At 47.6% G+C, this 19,280-nt stretch overlaps 6 protein-coding genes across 6 annotated transcripts; 5 read left to right on the forward strand and 1 right to left on the reverse strand.

The window, feature by feature from the left end:
* Positions 1-5,939: 5,939 nt before the first annotated feature.
* On the forward strand, positions 5,940-6,486 carry CCR75_005759 (uncharacterized protein; the record flags this gene model as incomplete). The annotated part of the gene is made up of 4 exons (XM_067963834.1): positions 5,940-5,963; positions 6,017-6,181; positions 6,297-6,368; positions 6,406-6,486. 4 exons carry the CDS (start codon positions 5,940-5,942, stop codon positions 6,484-6,486), a joined length of 342 nt encoding a protein of 113 aa, XP_067815476.1.
* On the reverse strand, positions 5,969-6,343 carry CCR75_005760 (uncharacterized protein; the record flags this gene model as incomplete). The annotated part of the gene is made up of 1 exon (XM_067963835.1): positions 5,969-6,343. The coding sequence occupies one exon, from the start codon at positions 6,341-6,343 to the stop codon at positions 5,969-5,971; it is 375 nt and encodes a 124-aa protein (XP_067815640.1).
* A 12-nt stretch (positions 6,487-6,498) lies between the features above and the next one.
* CCR75_005761 (uncharacterized protein) lies at positions 6,499-7,065 on the forward strand (the record flags this gene model as incomplete). The annotated part of the gene is made up of 3 exons (XM_067963836.1): positions 6,499-6,595; positions 6,674-6,818; positions 6,843-7,065. 3 exons carry the CDS (start codon positions 6,499-6,501, stop codon positions 7,063-7,065), a joined length of 465 nt encoding a protein of 154 aa, XP_067815639.1.
* A 1,156-nt stretch (positions 7,066-8,221) lies between these two features.
* Positions 8,222-8,765, forward strand: CCR75_005762 (uncharacterized protein; the record flags this gene model as incomplete). Its single annotated transcript, XM_067963837.1, has 2 exons — positions 8,222-8,339; positions 8,422-8,765. 2 exons carry the CDS (start codon positions 8,222-8,224, stop codon positions 8,763-8,765), a joined length of 462 nt encoding a protein of 153 aa, XP_067815641.1.
* A 188-nt stretch (positions 8,766-8,953) lies between these two features.
* On the forward strand, positions 8,954-9,249 carry CCR75_005763 (uncharacterized protein; the record flags this gene model as incomplete). The annotated part of the gene is made up of 2 exons (XM_067963838.1): positions 8,954-9,086; positions 9,110-9,249. 2 exons carry the CDS (start codon positions 8,954-8,956, stop codon positions 9,247-9,249), a joined length of 273 nt encoding a protein of 90 aa, XP_067815766.1.
* Positions 9,250-9,300: 51 nt separating this feature from the next.
* On the forward strand, positions 9,301-9,846 carry CCR75_005764 (uncharacterized protein; the record flags this gene model as incomplete). The annotated part of the gene is made up of 3 exons (XM_067963839.1): positions 9,301-9,444; positions 9,468-9,626; positions 9,691-9,846. The coding sequence occupies 3 exons, from the start codon at positions 9,301-9,303 to the stop codon at positions 9,844-9,846; spliced, it is 459 nt and encodes a 152-aa protein (XP_067815643.1).
* Positions 9,847-19,280: the final 9,434 nt, after the last annotated feature.

The following is a 19,280-nucleotide window of genomic DNA, read 5'->3' on the forward strand; positions in this document are numbered from 1 at the left end:
TTTCAGCCGTCGACGTTGGCAGCCATGAAGGCATACCACGTGACGAGCTCATTGGCCTCTGAGATAAAAGAGAGCTACAGTCAGGACGACCACTGTCGCCTGCTGTTGGATCACTTCGGTGGACGAAAGGTTTCCCTTCCGTCGCACCTGAAAGCTAAGCTCAATCGCTTTAGCTACAGCGATGGCCTGTTATGGCATCAGCTGTCACCTTGTGATCCCTTGAGAATCTATGTGCCTCATGACACAGATCTCAAGTTGATGATCCTTCACGAGCTCCATGATGCACCATCTAGTGGGCATCTGGGCCGTGAAAAGACATTCTTACGAGTGTCAGAGGAATTTTGGTGGCCACACCTATATAGATGGGTGGCCAACTATATTCGCTCTTGCGAACAGTGTCAGCGCATTAAGCCTGCACCGTCCAGCAGTGCGCCACTGAAGCCGCTACCGATTCCAACCAACTGTTGGAAGTCAGTAAGCCTGGACTTCATGTTTGGCATGCCGCCCGATCATAAGGGTCGGACAGGGCTAGTCGTCTTTGTAGACAGACTGAGCAAAATGGTGCATTTAGCACCATGTAAGACATCGATCACAGGCAAGGAGGCAGCTCTCTTGTTCCTGGATCATGTTTACCGACTACACGGGATGCCCGAGTCCATAGTATCGGACCGGGATCCTCGTTTTACGTCTGGTTTTTGGCGACATGTGTTCGAGCTGCTAGGTAGCAAGCTCCACATGTCGACCGCAGATCACCCCCAGACCGATGGCCAAACATAACGTGCCAATCGGGTCGTGGCGGATGTCGTACGCACTATAGCAACTCCCAGAGAGTGGAGCAAGCAAGTGCCCTTTGTGGAGTTCGCTATAAATAACAGTGTCCACGCCAGTACGGGTGAGACACCGTTTTATATTAACGGACTGCGCCATCCTCGGACGCCAGTCTCGTTTGTGCGCAGCCCGAGTCTTAGTGGGGGAGGGCCCCTCACCATGCTCGGTGCGAAAGAGGGACATAGTTTCGTCAATATGACGATGACCCATAAGGGTATCATCTTACCCACTGAAACTTGCTCTTGTGACCCTGCTAGTTTAGCAGTGGTCAACAAAACTGCGCATTATGACCAACCTCTTGGCGGTATCATATGAGAGTTTGATGCTAAAAGCGTAAGCGAGGCTCAACGCTTTGTGGATGAGCGATTAGACATCACACGTAAAGTCCGTGACGCAATAGCAAGCGCACAGGACAAGCAAAAAGAATATGCGGACCGAAATGGTCGCAAAAAAAGTAAACGTTTTAGAGTGGGTGAAAAAGTACTATTAAGTACAGCTACCCTACCAAAAAAATGCAATTCTGAACTACGTGGAGGTACTACGAAGTTGCTGCCGCGTTTCATTGGGCCCTTTACGGTGGTAGAAGAGGTTAGAGATCTGAATTATAGGCTCACCCTTCCCCCGTATATGAAGACGCACCCCGTATTTTACGTGGGTCATCTGAAACAGTATGAAGACCCAAACGAGGTCACATATCCCCATCTGGCTAAGGAGACCGATAGTGACGCCGACTGTGAGTCGAGCGTCGTTCGGGTGAGGGGAACGGTGAAGGCAAAAAGCTATCAGACCGATTCCTCCCTCCACGAACAGGACTTGGAGAGCGAGGGACATCACGCGAGTAACACGGATCCCTCAGCAGTATCCGTTCGAAAAGGTCCAAGCGAGTCTTCAGGCGTTCATAACCCTGACGAGCCTTCGCTTGGACATCAACGAGATCCGAGATCAGTCGCAAGACTTGACCCTCGAGAACCGCAATACGTCGTTCAGCAGCGCTAAACGCCTGTGAATGAACGGACGAAGGTAAGGCAGCCGCGAGTTTGAAGGCCGAGATCGCCACTACTATCAGGCGCCGCCTGCTCTGATGGATGCATGTCAATGCATCTAGATGCATTTTTGGCGCAGAAGAAATTCCAGACTTAGGGTGAAGCGAAGCTTTTGAGCGGATTCCGCTAAAGCAAAAGCCATATTAGACTGGCCACTTCCAAAAAAAACATAAGAACTTGCGTAAGTGGTTTGGTCTCGCTAATTATTTACACATATAATGCGAAAATAATGCTGATATGGCTAGGTTATTTTCTAATCTCCTTAAAAAGGATAGAGAATGGTGCTGGACTAGCACAGAACATAATATTTTTAGAAGTTTAGAATAGTCGTATCCATGCCCCAATTCTGGCACTGCCGAATCCGAGTTGGCCTTTCAGTGTCGTTTGTGACGAATCGGATTTTGCCACTGGCAGTGCTCTGTTACAATCAGATGCTGATGGGCGTGAATGTGTTATTGCGTTCGAATCTAGATAACCTAATGATGCGGGAAAAAACTACCCAGTTCATGACAAGAAGTTACTTGCTATGAAGTATGCTCTCGTCAAATAAAGAGTTCATCTGCTCGGCTCTCAGCCGTTCGTGACACATACAGATCACGCGTCATTACGCGCTGCGACTAATTCGCCCCATCTCTCACAGATAATGGCCCGATCGCTATTCTTTTTTCGCCGAATTCAACTTCGAGGTGAAGTATAAGTCTGGCAAGAAGAATGCTACGGCCAATACGTTATCACGCAGGCCGGATTAGGAGCTCTCTCATTTAACGAATATGATGTCGCCTAATACTTAACGAAATCCGTTCGGATTTCGCCAAGGATGAATTGCGTTTTATTGTGTAGCTCAGCTACGTCTAAGAAGCACCGACTCGGGTTTTAAATTGTCGGCACGTTTTCTTCCAAGGTCACATCAATTTTCTATCGATAACGACCTGTTGCTTTATTTTTATATTTATATATTGCGCGGACGCTGCGGATCCTTCTCGCGTCGTTGTTCGTCATGATGAGTTTTAAAGAACTGAATCTTCTATGAGGCTTACGATATTGTCCTTGGCGGTCATTCCGGTAGAGAAAAGACCTACGGCCCTGAAGGCCAGATTTATTGGTGGCTGAAATTTTATAAATGGGTCAGCACATACGTTCGCACATGCGAAACTTGCGAACGGGTGAAAGCTTCGGCGCATGTTGCTGCGCTACTGACAAGTCTGCCCTACCCATACAGTGTTTGGTGTCCATTTGTATGGTTTTGTTTTCGGTTAACCGAAAGATTCGGCCGGTAACTCGGGCATAGTGGGTTTTAATGACCGATTGAGCAAAATGAGTCACTTAGCGGCAGGGTCGAATAACATTGATGGTGAATGTACAGAATGGCTCTTCATCGATCGCGTCTTTTGACAACACGGTTCGCCGGTGGCAATTGTCTCAGATCGGTACCCTAGTTTCATGGGTAAATTGAGCAAATTTATTTTCCGAGTGCTTGGCATCAGATTGGACATGTCCACCGCGGGCCATCCGCAAACCGATGGTGAAACTTAAAGTGTCACTCGCGTCATTGAAGACGTTTTACGCAGTGTGTGCTCATATATTAAGCGCTGGAGCTCAATTCTCCCAGTGGTGGAAGTTGCGTTAAATTACGCTGTCCATGCCTCTACAGGCTAAACTCCGTTCTTTAGTCAACGGTCTCACTCACAAACGCGTTCCTTTAAGAAAACCACTGCGTGATACAGGGCTTGGTGGGGGACAATTAGCCGATAGGCTTGCTGGTATCATCCGTGTAACCGTTCGGAAACAAGTAAGCGAGTTCCTCGCAACGCGATTTAGTGTCTTAAGTATGTAAGGAACGGGATGGCTGATATCCAAGACAAACAAAAAGAACAAGCAGATGCCAGAGGCAGAAGCTGTATTAATTTTATGTGGTTGGAAACAGAGTTTTATTTAACGCTAAATATCTCCCTACTAATTTGTAATTGCGCTCTCTAAGACCAAATTGCGCCCGCGCTTTATGGACCATTTTCGGTCGTGGTCAAGAAGGGCATATCTTACACGCTTAACGTTCCTATGGCTTAAGCGCTATTGGGACCCTTCCTACGTGGACTTAAAGGCGCTTGCACCGAGACAGGCGGTCGTGCCGCGTATTGCTGCATCATCGCCAGGATATCCAGCTGGCCCTCTAAACGAGTTGCTGACGCTCCAGGGTCGAAAGACGGTCCCGAACCGCCTCAAAAGAGCTCTTAACCCGAGCAAGGACATCACATAGATGTTGCACCTCGTGCCGTGAAGCATCAAATGCTTCCGTCGAGATTCTGGCCCCCTCCCGCGCTGCTTGATACGCGAAGGGCGTGGAAAAGTTTTGAAAGCGACGTCGTCGCAAGGTCCAATACCAATATCTGGTAAAGTGGCTGGGGTACCCCTCTTCTGAAAACGCTTGGGAATTTGGGGTATCTCTACGGCAAGATCACCCATACGCCCGTTGACGTTTTTGATCGCCAAGCTCAGGGTCCACTGGCGTCAAACGACGCTTCTTACCACTAGAAGTGGGATAAGGTGGAGCTATTGCCTCAGTGCGGCTTCGATTTATGGTTGCACGGTCAATCGAAGCACTAAAATATCGTTTAGACCTTTCTTCGTTTTTTGGCATAAATTCCGAACGTAACTGGCGTTTGGCCTTAAGCTTGGCGAAATAGCTTCTTTTCCAAACGAAAAAATCAGCCACATCCGCATACTCTCTGATATTCCAAATATTGCGGGGGCTGCGGGCTCGTTGGATCTAGCTCTTATAATAAGACTTCGTTTTCACTTCTTGTTTCGTTTGGAAACAATACAATCGGAATTTCACTCATGGAGCTTACCGAAGCCCCAAGGGCTGGGTCACGTAAACGCGTCAGATACTGACCTCGCGTCAATGCCTTTAGCGTAAGGTATCACTCATGAAGACCGTCGGAAGCAGCGTTCTCCTCCGGCGTCACGAGAGGTCCAGATGTTCAAAGTGTGACCCCCGATCTCTTTAAGCGGGGTGAACATATATTAACTATGAGCTTTAGCTTTCGCTACCTCGGCAGCTCGACGACGAGCTTATTCCTCTATAAGGATTGCCCTCTCTTGCTCTTCATCGAGCGGATTCATTCTGATCTTGGAATAGGGACCCTGAGTCCTGCTTAATGCAGTTAAGACATCAGTGGCACCACACTTTGGGAGCAGATTCGGGGCCCGCCTACGTTCATCCGGAGGAGAAGGCGTGTAAGAGCGACACTTGTTCCTCATCCTCCTACGAAATGTGACTTTCAAAGTCCACCATTCCCTCATCGTCGAGGAATGTGCTAAGAGTCTGTTCCACGCGCTTGATTTTAATGGGAAATAAGGAAAGAAAACACACAATCGAACGATAGCTGTTTAGGTTCCAACCTCAAAGAGAAAATAAAGCTAATGTTGTCACTCGGTGTCAATAGTCTGATGGGAGAGGGTGTAATGGAGCACACATTGGTTGAAATCGTTGTAGTGGTACATTTTTTTTCTGGGTAAGATACCCTTTTATCCTACTCTAAAATATGTCATTACTTAAATCCTATTTATTATAGTGCCTTCCTAAGGCTTGCGAAATGATCTATAAAAGATAGAAACCTTTCTAAGGAATACACTCTTGGGCGCTAGTTGCCACTTCGTTCTTTGAACCCTTAAATCCATAAAACTAGGATGCACTAAGCTTTGAAAGCTTGAACGACAATCTAAACTATTAAACGCATTAGTTCTATAGAACTAAGAGACTCTCCGAGTCCAAAAGTCCTTCTCTGATTTTAGAAGCGAGGCAGCTCCGCTACATTCCGCAAGAATCAGAATCCCCTGCAAAGAGGAGAAAAGCGCGTTGACCGCTGTAAGATAAGCCGACCGCAAGGAGTGGAGACAGCCCAGTTGTTGTTGATGGTAATATCGACATGAGTATACTCACCCTATTTTGAAATAATTTTACCGCCAATTCTCAACGCCTGGGACCAGGCGTCGCTGGTGTCGTGGGTACGACAACGCCGCCAGTATGAAGCCAAGATTCGCAAATGATGCGCCGTCACGGGGAGCAGAATGACCACGTTGTCAGCTTCATCCGTAACTCAATAGGTCCACGCATCAAAGATTACTAGGCTCGTTTGTCTTGAAAGAAGCAGGCGGCCTCGGTGACAGATGAAGACCTTGGTCTGGCGATCACGCGCCGATGCTCGACCCTCCAGAATCGCCACATTCCTGATATAGACCGACTCTTTGACGACCACCTCAACAAAGACTTGATTATTGAAGATAGTGATGCGCGTATTTTGAGCTATTTCGTGCTCTTCGATAAAATTATCGAGGACCACCGATTCCATGGTATTTTGGGTAGTGGCCGAGCCGATACGACCACGTACACAGAGCACATCAAAAAGCTGCAAGATGCTGCTACAGTACATTGCGCCCGAGATACCACGGCTAGAAATTAACCGGCTGGTCATTGCGAAAAGAGAGATGATATGCGCTGTATGAAGCTCTGATAAAACGTGCCAGCGAATAGCAGCATAATTACATGCTCGCGCAGGAGCTCAAGAAGGGGGACAAGACGCGAAGCCAGGTAAAGACCAGCAGTACTGGTCAGTAGGCAGCCCAAAAGATGACACCTCAAGACAGCCAGCAGCAAAAGCCTTTAGAAGGTTCTCGCCCAAGCATAGGAAGAGGGAGGCGAAGAAGCCTCGTGCACCGGCTGCCTCGTGTGTAAGTGATCTCATTGAGTAAAAATTGCCCAATAGCTAGTGGATTCAACAAGGATACAGCTTTTAAGTAAATAGACGACGTAAATAATCAACGGTTGCAAGCGAAAGCTGTTCGGTCGTTAGGTACGCCCGATGAGCGAGTTGCTATACTGAACAACTCGAAGTGCCATTTCGAGCAGATACCGGCGCCGACTGCAACGTGCTTTTCGCCGGATGCTATGTAAGCTGTATATGCTGTTTTAAGTGCAGCAGTAGAGAAGCTGACTACTCATGTTGAAGTAAAGGTGGACGACGGGCTTGTCATGTGTCATGAGCATTGTGAAGTAGATGTGCAGCTTTTAGCAGCAGCTGGTCCTGTTCATGTACAACAGGTTCAGTGTATGAGTATTGATGGAGACGCAGACGAGTCTCTTGTTGGAAATATGACTTTAACTTCATTTGGCATCAATGTGGACCACCTATTGTAGCATCTTGCTACGAGGGTTAACCCTGACGACAATGGCGATAATATACCTGATGATGACATTGTTGGAATGACGAATGCGGATGAGATCACAGAATGTTTGGAGACATGCTAGCAGCTGCCGTAAAATTCGAATTTCCACGAAAGATAATAAAGGCACTGCGCAAAGTTAAGTTGCAAGAGGTAGATCTATGGTACCGCCCAATTAAACTATCGCTGATGGTGATAATTTCGAAGGTTCGTGGTGCTCAGTTTCTTGCAACGTTTGACCTATTCAACGTTTTTTGGCAACTTTTACTGCATGCGGATAGTCGCGAATTTTTCAGTTTGTTACGAATGACTGTGTACACGCTTACGCGAGTTCCTCAAGGTGCTACGAATTCTCCCATTCATTTTATGAATCAGATGCAAGAAGTGGTTCAAGACAATCCGTACACAAATGTATTGATCTGAATTGACGATATCGTTGTTGTTGCGAGGACAGCGGAGAAATTTAAAGTCGCCCTGCGAATGTTCTTGCGTTTACGGAATATGGATTAAAGCTGAACGCGCGTAAGAGCTGCTTATTTGCGCTAGAGATCTCTTGGTGCGGACGCCTCATTGACTTGGAAGGGGTCCAACACAATCTCCACCGTGTTTCTGCGCTCTATTCTCTACCGCTACCAGCTACTGCTGCAAATTTGCAGAAACTTTCGTACGCCGCTAATTGCTTTCGAGAGTCAAATTTTAACTTTGTCCAGCATGCAGCACGGACGCAATCAAAATTTGAAGGCAGTTTTTGATGGTCATAGCCAGAAGCAACGCTATGCTGAATAGCTTACATTGACTTGGACGCCGATAGAGCAGCAACAGTACAGTAGTTTACTGAACCGTGTGGCAAAACCGGCGAAGCTATTTTTACATCTGATACGGCGACGGTATGCATAACGACGGATGCCAGTGATCGAGGCTGGTCTCACATTGTATCGCAAGTCAATAAGTGGGATGATGTGAAGAGTTTAACGGACGAAAAACATGAGCTACTTTTGTGCAAAGGTGGTATGCTTAAAGGAGCTCAACTTTACTGGTCAATTGCAGAGAAAGAGGCATATTCTATCATCAACGCGAAGGATTTGGAGTATCTTTTGCAGCGTCCGGCAAATTTCAACGTTGTGCACTAAATGCTCTCTGATTATCGGTACGAGATTCAACGCGTAAGAGGTTGCGACAACATCTGGATCGATCTGGTGTCTCGGTGGCTGCCGACGTCTAAACGACAACCAGTCACAGTAAAAATACGTGCGAACTCGATACTTTCGAGAATTATTGCATCCCCGACCACTTAGTGACGATGATTTAATCTGGTCTTCTCTTGATGAAGTGGTTGCGACAGAGAAGCGTTTTCGAAGCTCTGCTCCTTCATCTGCAGAGCACGGAGACGCTGAGCTTATTTTCGTAGAGGGAAATGTAGGAATACCCACGCATGCAAAGGAACTTATTGCCCCCATGCTTGTTATTGCATATTGTGGTTTGCATCTGCACCGTGCTGTGGATGTTATGATGCACCAACTGCGCCAGAAGAATAGCATAAAAGGTATGGGTGAATTAGGAAATGATTTCGTGGCAACCTATTTGCTGTGCAAGCATGTAAAGGGTAATCAATTGATTCAACGACCGTGGAGCAAACATCGTAAGCCACGTGCACGCAACGAAGTTGCATTTTGATCTTTATTCATAATAAATGATTCATACGGAAGTACACGCTACCTCTGCTCGTCCTCATTATTGTGAGCTGGTGCCGTGTGATTCTCCAACAAGCTCCGTGGTTACAATAGATATGCTCGACTGGGCAAACGATTTGGCCTGCCGTCCATGTGAGTTTCTGACAATGGAAGACATTTAAGAACTATTTGATGGAGAATCTGCTTGACCGTATGAAGGTGGTGCACACGTTTGTGCCTGTCCAGACACCTTGGGTGAACCGAACAATCGAGCGTTCATGCGACTACTACTCCTTGAGAACCACCTTGACACCTAAATCTAAGAGTATCTAATCCCTGTTGTACAAGCCAATCTCAACCAATCACCAGTTAAGGCACTGATGGGAGAGCACCCATTAAATTGTTCACCGGCTTGCAAGTACCGACCCGCTGAATACGGTGCTACTTCCGCGAAATGTGCAGACGAAAGACAAGCTGATGTCTATTGATGTGCTGGAGTTGACGAGGAGTCACAAGCTCTGCGAGAGAGTCTACGCTTAATGTATGAAGGGATAGCCGACTGCAAAGAGAGAACGCGGCTCCACCAAAAGATAACGAAAAAGGGCACACTTGAAAACGTCAGCACTGGAGATTTTGTGCTGTGGTCTCGAGTCGATGAGCGTCTTCGTGGTAACGAGTTAATGGTACGCTGGGTTGGGCCGTTTAGAATAACCGAGGCACACGAGTACGCTTTATGATCGAGCATCTCATAACAGGCGGCTTGTTCGATGTCCACGGTTCAAGACTCAAATTCTTTCATAACGCCAGCACGAGCGTCACCGCTGAAACTCTAGAGCACATAGGTAAGCAAGGCATTGTTTTGGGGGTTGAGAGCGGATCCAAGACCACCGATACAATACGCTAACCGAACATTGGAAACTATTCTTTAGTGGCGTGGGCTGCAAGATATAGAAGACTCGTGGGAACCACTTGTAAGTATGATACGCGACGTACTAGTACTAATTAAGGAGTATGTAATGCAACAAAAAGACAAACCTGCAAGCCCAATTGATCGATGTTTAAATCACGATTTCCTTACATGTTGAAGAGCGACAGATCCTGGGGAGGCAGTGTGGACCCGTCCATAGACTTCGGTCCCCGTCTCTGTCACTATGCATACATGCCCAAGTGATGTAAGTTCTATAAGACAAAAATTTAAAATCGTTAAAAATTCTGGTAAGCTGCCACGAAAGCAGAGTCAGTGAAAAAAAAAACTTAAAACAATTCCTTAATATTATAACGCTTCTACTCTTTACTTCGCTCGTTGGTGATCGCCTCAATGGTACTCAATTTGAAGTCTTGCTGTCTTTACTGAAGTGCGTACCGTCAACTATGATCTCAATCGTAGCATTTTCTTTGAAGTCGAGATTAGTTTCTGAATAGATATTTGAATTATTTAGGATAATAGACTTTGCAGATCATCTCGTTGTAGACGGCACAATCATTCATCGCAATGAAATTTGAGTATATCTTAAACAAGCGATTGGACCGTTATTCGGTCGACTTGCTAACACAATTGCTTGCCGATGTTCACTAAAACCATCGAAAATAATAAATGATCTTCTTTCTCAGATCAAACAATTTTACTGGATGTGGCATTTTCGGAGTACTTTGTCATTGTGGAAAATTTCACACTATTCTTGTCGATCTAATCGACCCATTTTTTTCGAATAAAAAACTTTACATTAAATTATACAAGTGCTCGAATGACGCAGCATTGTTCATGAAGTTGCCCGACTTGACAAATTTTTATTTTTCTGCTAAAACAATCAGTATTTAATTTGTATCCTTTTTGTTAACATGGGCGATTTTAAAGACAAAAATTCGCGCGATGTCTTAATCAAAATTTTCTTTTCGAAAGAAAATTTTATACCAGCCGCCGAACAACGAAGTGTTGCTTTAGGTGCGCTTCTTTGAAGCGCGACAAGCAAGAAGTAATCTCTGCAAGATTATATGCAAGAGATGCGCTCGCTGTCGGTGTCCATTACCGTAGGTCCGATTCTGGAGCACATTAAGGTGCCAACTTATGAACGGACTACGTCATGGCCCATCGCGACAGGCCCTTGTTAGAAAGGCGCCGTCGAAGATGGAAGAGGCAATTCAAATTGCCGGGGTTGAGGAGCAACCTACAAGAGTGCCTCGGCGACAGCTTGATATAAGCCGTCGGCCGAGAGGTCAGATGTCACTCCCATAAGTTGGGCGATGCAGACGTTGTCTGTTACAAATGCAGCAAGCGCAGCCGTATGATGGCTCGCTGCTATGCCAGGTTCCTACTGGGTGACCGTTCGTATAGGGATCGACGCGCTCGCTAAGTCTGAGGAAGTAGAGGTAGAACCGCCTTCAGCTTTAGTGACTTCTCTTGTAAAGTGAAGTTTACAGTGCGGTATGGAAAGTCCGAATGACCATATCCTAGGCAAGCCATGGTTAGCAAAATACCAATCATGGATAGACTGGCGTACACGCACAGTTGCGAACTTTACGCAGGACACCGGAAAGGATGTGCTCCTGCGAGAGGCGTATGCAACTGATGTCGTGTCGAACACAGTCGAGGGTGCGTTGACGAGATGTCAAATGTCACCAATTCCTACCCAGCTCGTAGAGACTGATGAAGAGAAAAGGACGATGACAAGTAGTCATGCGTTCGAATGTCCTTCACAGAGCCGAGAGCTTGTGGCAGTAGACGGTGAGCTGACAGAAAGTCAAGCCTCGCATAAACCGGCACAGTGCCTAGAGCCTGGTGCGGTTGGAAGGGGTGCAACGACACCCACTTCTCAGAAAAAGTCGTGGTGACTCGAAGAACGAGTACCCGACAGATAAGAACGATCAAAGGCACGTCTAAACGAGCGACCTTTAGAACAGTCTCTAATAAAGAGGACGGGCGCTCGAATGAGGTGTTCGAGGCCGTCAATGACGAAAGTGCGGAGGCATCCTCAGTTGAGATGCTCCGGCAAATCTTTAAATCTGCCGAAAAGATAGTAAATCTCCCGAAAATGTCGTGGGATCTGTTCCTTGCCGAATTAAAGGAAGCAAAGATCTACGAAATAGTCACACCAGTTCCAAAAGAGAACTTAGTGGACTGTTGCTCGTCGTCCACAATGGACGAGAGCGTCCCAGAAACGGACAAAAAGGAACGGTTTGCTGCTCAAGGCTGGGATGCTTTGAAAGACGGTCCGTTCTTTGAGGTTCTGTGGATACATCGCGATGTGTTCCAGAAGAAGTGCCGAGCCGCCTACCAGCAGATAGGGGCATCGGGTACGAGATAGTCCTCGAACCTGGAGCCAAGCATTGTGTGACAAGGCAATGGCCGATGCCGAAAGAACAGGTCGATTATATCAATGATTTCTTCGACAAGCGAGCCGAGGCGGGACATTTTTGTGAGACTAAATCGCCTCACTGTAGCCGACCTTTTGTTTGCCTAAATCCACAGTGGATGGCGCGTGGTTCATGCTTACAATAAGCTGAACACGACGACCATACCGGCTAAAACGCTAATCCCGCGGAAAGATGTGTTGTGGGTATACATTGCGTACGAGCAGACCCAGACAAGGTAAAATAAAGAAATGGCCAATCCCACGGAATGTGAAGGATTTGTGCCAATTCCTAGGGCTCGCTAATTACTTGAATTATGCTGAGCAAACTAGACCATTATCTGACCTCCTTTAAAAGGATGCAGAATGGGTTTGATTAAAAGAACAAGATGATGCGTTCACATCAGCGAAGCAATCTCTTGTAGAGGCACTGGTATTCGCATTGCTACACGCGGATAAGCCTTTTAGCGTCGTCTGCGATGCAAGTAATTTTGCAATCGGCAGCGCGCTCATGCAGAAGGATGACGACGGCGTCGACCGCGTCATCTCTTATCAGTCCCGGCTTTTTAAAAGCCGCGGAACTGAATTGTTCCGTGCATGTTAAAGAGCTGCTTTCAATAAAGTATGCAGTTGTCAAGTTTTGTGTGCACCTACTGGGCACCGAACCATTTGTGGTTTAAACGGATCATGCATCACTGCGGACCGCAATAAACTCACCGCACCTCTCGCCTAGAATGGCAAGATGGCTTACATTATTCGCTGAAGTTAATTTCGAAGTTAAATACAAGCCGGGTAAGTCGAATGTCTTGGCTGACGCTTTATCGCGCTGACCAGACTTCGAATTTAGACACCAAGAAAGTGTGTCTAGTGCTAAAGCACAATTACCGCCGTCAACGTTGGCAGCCTAACACGTGACGAGCTCATTGGCCTCTGAGATAAAAGCGAGCTACAGTCAGGACGACCATTGTTGCCTGCTTTTAGATCACTTTGGTGGACGAAAGGTTTCCCTTCCGTCGCACCTGAAAGCTAAGCTAAATCGCTTTAGCTACAGCGATGGCCTGTTATGGCATCAGCTGTCACCTTGTGATCTCTTGAGAATCTATGTAAAGATCTAAGCTGGTGATCCTTCACAAGCTCCATGATGTACCAGCTAGTGGGCATCTGGGCCGTGAAAACTCATTCTTACGAGTGTCAGAGGACTTTAGATGGCCACACCTATATTAATGGGTCGTTAATTATATTCGCTCTTGCAAACAGTGTCAGCGCGTTATGCCTGTACCATCCAGCAAAGCGCCACTGAAGCCGCTTCCGATTCCAACCAACTGTTGGAAGTCAGTAAGTCTGGTATTCATGTTTAGCATCCTGCTAGATCACAAGGGTCGGACGAAGCTCGTCGTCTTTGTAGACAGACTGAGCAAAATGGTGCATTTAGCACCATGTAAAGCATCGATCACAGGCAAGGAGGCAGCTCTCTTGTTCCTGGATCATGTTTACCGACTACACGGGATGCCCGAGTTCATAGTATCGGACCTGGATCCATGTTTTACGTATGGTTCTTGACGACATGTCTTCGTGTGCTACGTAGCAAGCTCCACATGTCGACCGCAGATCATTTTCAGACGATGGCCAAACAGAACGTGCCAACCGGGTCGTGGCGTATGTTCTTTCGCACTATAGCAACTCCCAAAGAATGGTGCAAACAATTGCCCTTCGTGGAGTTCGCTATAAAATAAAGTGCCCATGCTTGTACGGGTGAGACGCCGTTTTATATAAATGGACTGGGCCATCTTCCGACGCCAGTCTCGTTTGTGCGCAGCCCGAGTCTTTGTGGGGCCCCTCACTACGCTGTGTGCGAAAGAGGGACATAGTTTCGATAATATGACGATGTCAACGATAGAAACATGCCCTAGTGCCCTGCCAGTTTAGCAGTGGTTTAATAAAACTAAGTCCTATCCCACCGACCTCTCAGGGTGTCATAGGCAAGTTAGATGCAAAAAGCGTGAGCGATATTCAACGCTTTGTGGATGAGTGATTAGAGAGCTAATTTGTTTTGCGACCATTTCCATAAGCATATTCTGTTTGTTTATCCTGTGCGTTTTCCATCGCGTAACGGACTTTTCGTGTGATCACTAATCGCTCATCCACTAAGCGGTGAGCCTCGCTTTCGCTCTTAGCATCAAACTCGCCTGTGGCACGGCCGAGAGATCGGTCATCGGACGTAGTTTTATTGACCACTGCTAAACTGGCAGGGTTATTAGGGCAACTTTATGTCGTTGACATGATACCCTCGCGGGCCATCGTGATATTGACGAAACTATGTCCCTCTTTCGCACCGAGCATAGTGACCCCCCCACTAAGACTCGGGCTGCGTGCAAACGAGACTGACGTCCAATAATGGCGCAGTCCGTTAATGTAAATCGGTGCCTCACCCGTACTGGCGTTGACACTGTTATTTATAGCGAGCTTCACAAAGGCAATTGCTTGCTCCATTCTTTGGGAGTTGCTACCGTGCGTAATACATCCGAGGCACAGAGCCATGCTGCGGCGGAGTCTGTCACTCAGACTCAGGATGAGCTAAGGCGTGAGTAGCTGTGAACGAGGCTCTCAGAAGGACTGTTGAGATGCTCTCTACTCGGCATCATCAGCCGAGGTCTATTCGGATGGACCCGCTCAAGCTCGATGGAACTGCAGCGCACACGATTGTCACTGGCTGTTAGCCGTGGAAAAATGCGGTGCGGCGCAGCTCATCGAGGACGACAGCCGGATGGTGTCGTACGCCATGTCGCACCTGCGCGGTAAGGCCTCAGAGTGGGCTTACTCGGCGCTTATGGCGGACGTTAAGGCGTTCCCTACATGAGCGATCTTTTAGACAAAGATTCGCACCATTACCAGCCGCCGAATAACGAGATGTTGCTTTAGGCGCGCTTCGTTGAGCTGCGACAGGCGAAGCGATCTCTGCAAGAGTACGTGCAGGTGATGCGCTCGCTGTCGGCATCCATCACCGTAGGTCTGATCTAGAGCACATTGAGGTGCCCACGTTCATGAACGGATTACGGCACGGCCAATCACAACAGGCCTTTTTTTTAGAAAGGTGCCGTCGACGATGGAAGAAACAACCCAAATTGCCTTTGTTGAGAAGCAATCCTTCAACAGTGCCTCGGCGACAGCTTGGTATAAGTAATTGGCCGAGAGGTCATATGCTACTCCCATAGAGTTGGGCAATGCAGACGTAGTCTGTTTTAAAAAAAATGTGGCAAGCGTGGCCATATGATGGCTCGCTGCTATGCTAGGGTCCCTGTAGGGCAAAGACGCCCAGCAAGAGAACTCCCTTTCCAAAGGGCGATTGCAAGAACCAGCGTGCGCGACGCATGAGTTATACATCGACCACTAAGGGGTCGGGAAATGCAGGAGCGTAGTAGGGGCGGGATGCCCCACTGACACGGACTCTGAAGCTACCCGTAAGTTCCGAGTTGTGGAACAAATGGGAAGCATAGTCCCTGAGGTCTCGAAATTTCGGACCTCAACTCTGCTGGTCTATAGTGCTCAAGAAAGAGGCTATGACCAGGTGATGACCCTCCTAGTAGATTCGGGTGCATCACAAATTTTGTGAAACTCGCGGCTCTAAGAAATAAGAAAGAGACCAGCGATGTTTGAGTCGCTTTGCCAGGATGGCAAGCGAGACGAGGCGACAGTTCGTTTAGCGAACGGCGCGCTCGTTAAGTCTGAGGGAGTTCAGGTAGAACTCGCCTTCAGCTTTAGTGGCTTCTCTTGTAAAGATAAGTTCACAGTGCTAGGTATGGAGAGTCAGTATGACCTCATCCTAGGCATGCCATGGTTGGCAAAACACCAACCATGGAAAGACTGGCGTACACGCACAGTTGCGAGCTCTACGCAGGGCACCGGAAAGGATGTGCTACTGCGAGAGGCATATGCAACTGATGTCGTGTCGAACACAGTTGAGGGTGCGTTGACGGGATGTCAAACGTCACCAATTCCTACCCAGCTCGTGGAGACTGGGGTAGTGAGAAGGACGATGACCAGTAGTCATGCTTCCGAATGTCCTGCACAGAGCCGAGAACCTGTGGCAGTAGACGGCGAGCTGACAGGAAGTCAAGCGTCGCATAAATCGGCACAGTGCCTAGAGCCTGGTGCGGTTGGAAGGGGTGCGTTAGCCAGGAGTGCAACGGCACCCGCTTCCCAGAAAAAGGTCGTGGTGACTCGAAGAACGAGTACCCGACAGATTAGGACGTTCTAAGGCACGTCTAAACGAGTGACCTTTAAATCAGTCTCTAATAAAGAGGACAAACCTTTGAACGAGGTGTTCGAGGCCGTCAAAGACGAAATTTCGGAGGCATCCTCAGTTGAGCTGCTCCGGCAAGTCTGTAAATCTGCCGAGGAGTTAATAAATCTCCCAGAGACGTCGTGGGATCTGTTCCTTGCCGAATTAAAGGAGGGAAAGATCCACGAAATAGTCGCACCAGTTCCAGAAGAGAACTTGGTTGACTGTTGCTCGTCGTCCACAATGGACGAGAGCGTCCTTAGAAACGGACAAAAATAAATGGTTTGCTGCTCATGGATGGGATGCCTTGAGAGACAGTCCGTTCTTTGAGGTTCTGTGGAAAAAACGCGATGTGTTCCCAGGAAAAGTGCCGAGCCGCCTACTAGCAGATAGGGGCATCGAGCACGAGATAGTCCTCGAACCTGGAGCCAAGCATTGTGTGACAAGGCAATGGCCGATGCCGAAAGAACAGGTCGATTATATCAATGATTTCTTCGACAAGCGAGCCGAGGCGGGACATTTTTGTGAGACTAAATCGCCTCACTGTAGCCGACCTTTTGTTTGCCTAAATCCACAGTGGATGGCGCGTGGTTCATGCTTACAATAAGCTGAACACGACGACCATACCGGCTAAAACGCTAATCCCGCGGAAAGATGTGTTGTGGGTATACATTGCGTACGAGCAGACCCAGACAAGGTAAAATAAAGAAATGGCCAATCCCACGGAATGTGAAGGATTTGTGCCAATTCCTAGGGCTCGCTAATTACTTGAATTATGCTGAGCAAACTAGACCATTATCTGACCTCCTTTAAAAGGATGCAGAATGGGTTTGATTAAAAGAACAAGATGATGCGTTCACATCAGCGAAGCAATCTCTTGTAGAGGCACTGGTATTCGCATTGCTACACGCGGATAAGCCTTTTAGCGTCGTCTGCGATGCAAGTAATTTTGCAATCGGCAGCGCGCTCATGCAGAAGGATGACGACGGCGTCGACCGCGTCATCTCTTATCAGTCCCGGCTTTTTAAAAGCCGCGGAACTGAATTGTTCCGTGCATGTTAAAGAGCTGCTTTCAATAAAGTATGCAGTTGTCAAGTTTTGTGTGCACCTACTGGGCACCGAACCATTTGTGGTTTAATACGGATCATGCATCACTGCGGACCGCAATAAACTCACCGCACCTCTCGCCTAGAATGGCAAGATGGCTTACATTATTCGCTGAAGTTAATTTCGAAGTTAAATACAAGCCGGGTAAGTCGAATGTCTTGGCTGACGCTTTATCGCGCTGACCAGACTTCGAATTTAGACACCAAGAAAGTGTGTCTAGTGCTAAAGCACAATTACCGCCGTCAACGTTGGCAGCCTAACACGTGACGAGCTCATTGGCCTCTGAGATAAAAGCGAGCTACAGTCAGGACGACCATTGTTGCCTGCTTTTAGATCACTTTGGTGGACGAAAGGTTTCCCTTCCGTCGCACCTGAAAGCTAAGCTAAATCGCTTTAGCTACAGCGATGGCCTGTTATGGCATCAGCTGTCACCTTGTGATCTCTTGAGAATCTATGTAAAGATCTAAGCTGGTGATCCTTCACAAGCTCCATGATGTACCAGCTAGTGGGCATCTGGGCCGTGAAAACTCATTCTTACGAGTGTCAGAGGACTTTAGATGGCCACACCTATATTAATGGGTCGTTAATTATATTCGCTCTTGCAAACAGTGTCAGCGCGTTATGCCTGTACCATCCAGCAAAGCGCCACTGAAGCCGCTTCCGATTCCAACCAACTGTTGGAAGTCAGTAAGTCTGGTATTCATGTTTAGCATCCTGCTAGATCACAAGGGTCGGACGAAGCTCGTCGTCTTTGTAGACAGACTGAGCAAAATGGTGCATTTAGCACCATGTAAAGCATCGATCACAGGCAAGGAGGCAGCTCTCTTGTTCCTGGATCATGTTTACCGACTACACGGGATGCCCGAGTTCATAGTATCGGACCTGGATCCATGTTTTACGTATGGTTCTTGACGACATGTCTTCGTGTGCTACGTAGCAAGCTCCACATGTCGACCGCAGATCATTTTCAGACGATGGCCAAACAGAACGTGCCAACCGGGTCGTGGCGTATGTTCTTTCGCACTATAGCAACTCCCAAAGAATGGTGCAAACAATTGCCCTTCGTGGAGTTCGCTATAAAATAAAGTGCCCATGCTTGTACGGGTGAGACGCCGTTTTATATAAATGGACTGGGCCATCTTCCGACGCCAGTCTCGTTTGTGCGCAGCCCGAGTCTTTGTGGGGCCCCTCACTACGCTGTGTGCGAAAGAGGGACATAGTTTCGATAATATGACGATGTCAACGATAGAAACATGCCCTAGTGCCCTGCCAGTTTAGCAGTGGTTTAATAAAACTAAGTCCTATCCCACCGACCTCTCAGGGTGTCATAGGCAAGTTAGATGCAAAAAGCGTGAGCGATATTCAACGCTTTGTGGATGAGTGATTAGAGAGCTAATTTGTTTTGCGACCATTTCCATAAGCATATTCTGTTTGTTTATCCTGTGCGTTTTCCATCGCGTAACGGACTTTTCGTGTGAGCTTTAGAGTGTGTGTGTGGGGGGTATAGTTCTATAGAGTATGAGCTTTAGAGTGTGTGTGGGTGTGGGGGGTATAGTTCTATAGAGTACTGCAACCCTACCTAAAAATGCAAATTCTGTACTACCTGGAGTTACTACGAAGCTATTGCCGCATTTCATTAATAAGTCGAAACCTCTGCCATCACCACAAAGTGGCGATGGAGCGAGCGAGCTTATGGGGAAGGGTGGTGGCGCTATAATACTGATTCACTATTCACCCATTGTTTTCAGCATGGAGACGCCTAACGTTGCGATGGCAAGCTTGCCTC

The sequence above is a fragment of the Bremia lactucae genome, assembly GCF_004359215.1.
Source record: "Bremia lactucae strain SF5 chromosome Unknown BlacSF5_NotPlaced_183_SHOA01000117.1_1171385bp, whole genome shotgun sequence".
In the NCBI taxonomy this organism is placed as follows: domain Eukaryota; phylum Oomycota; class Peronosporomycetes; order Peronosporales; family Peronosporaceae; genus Bremia; species Bremia lactucae.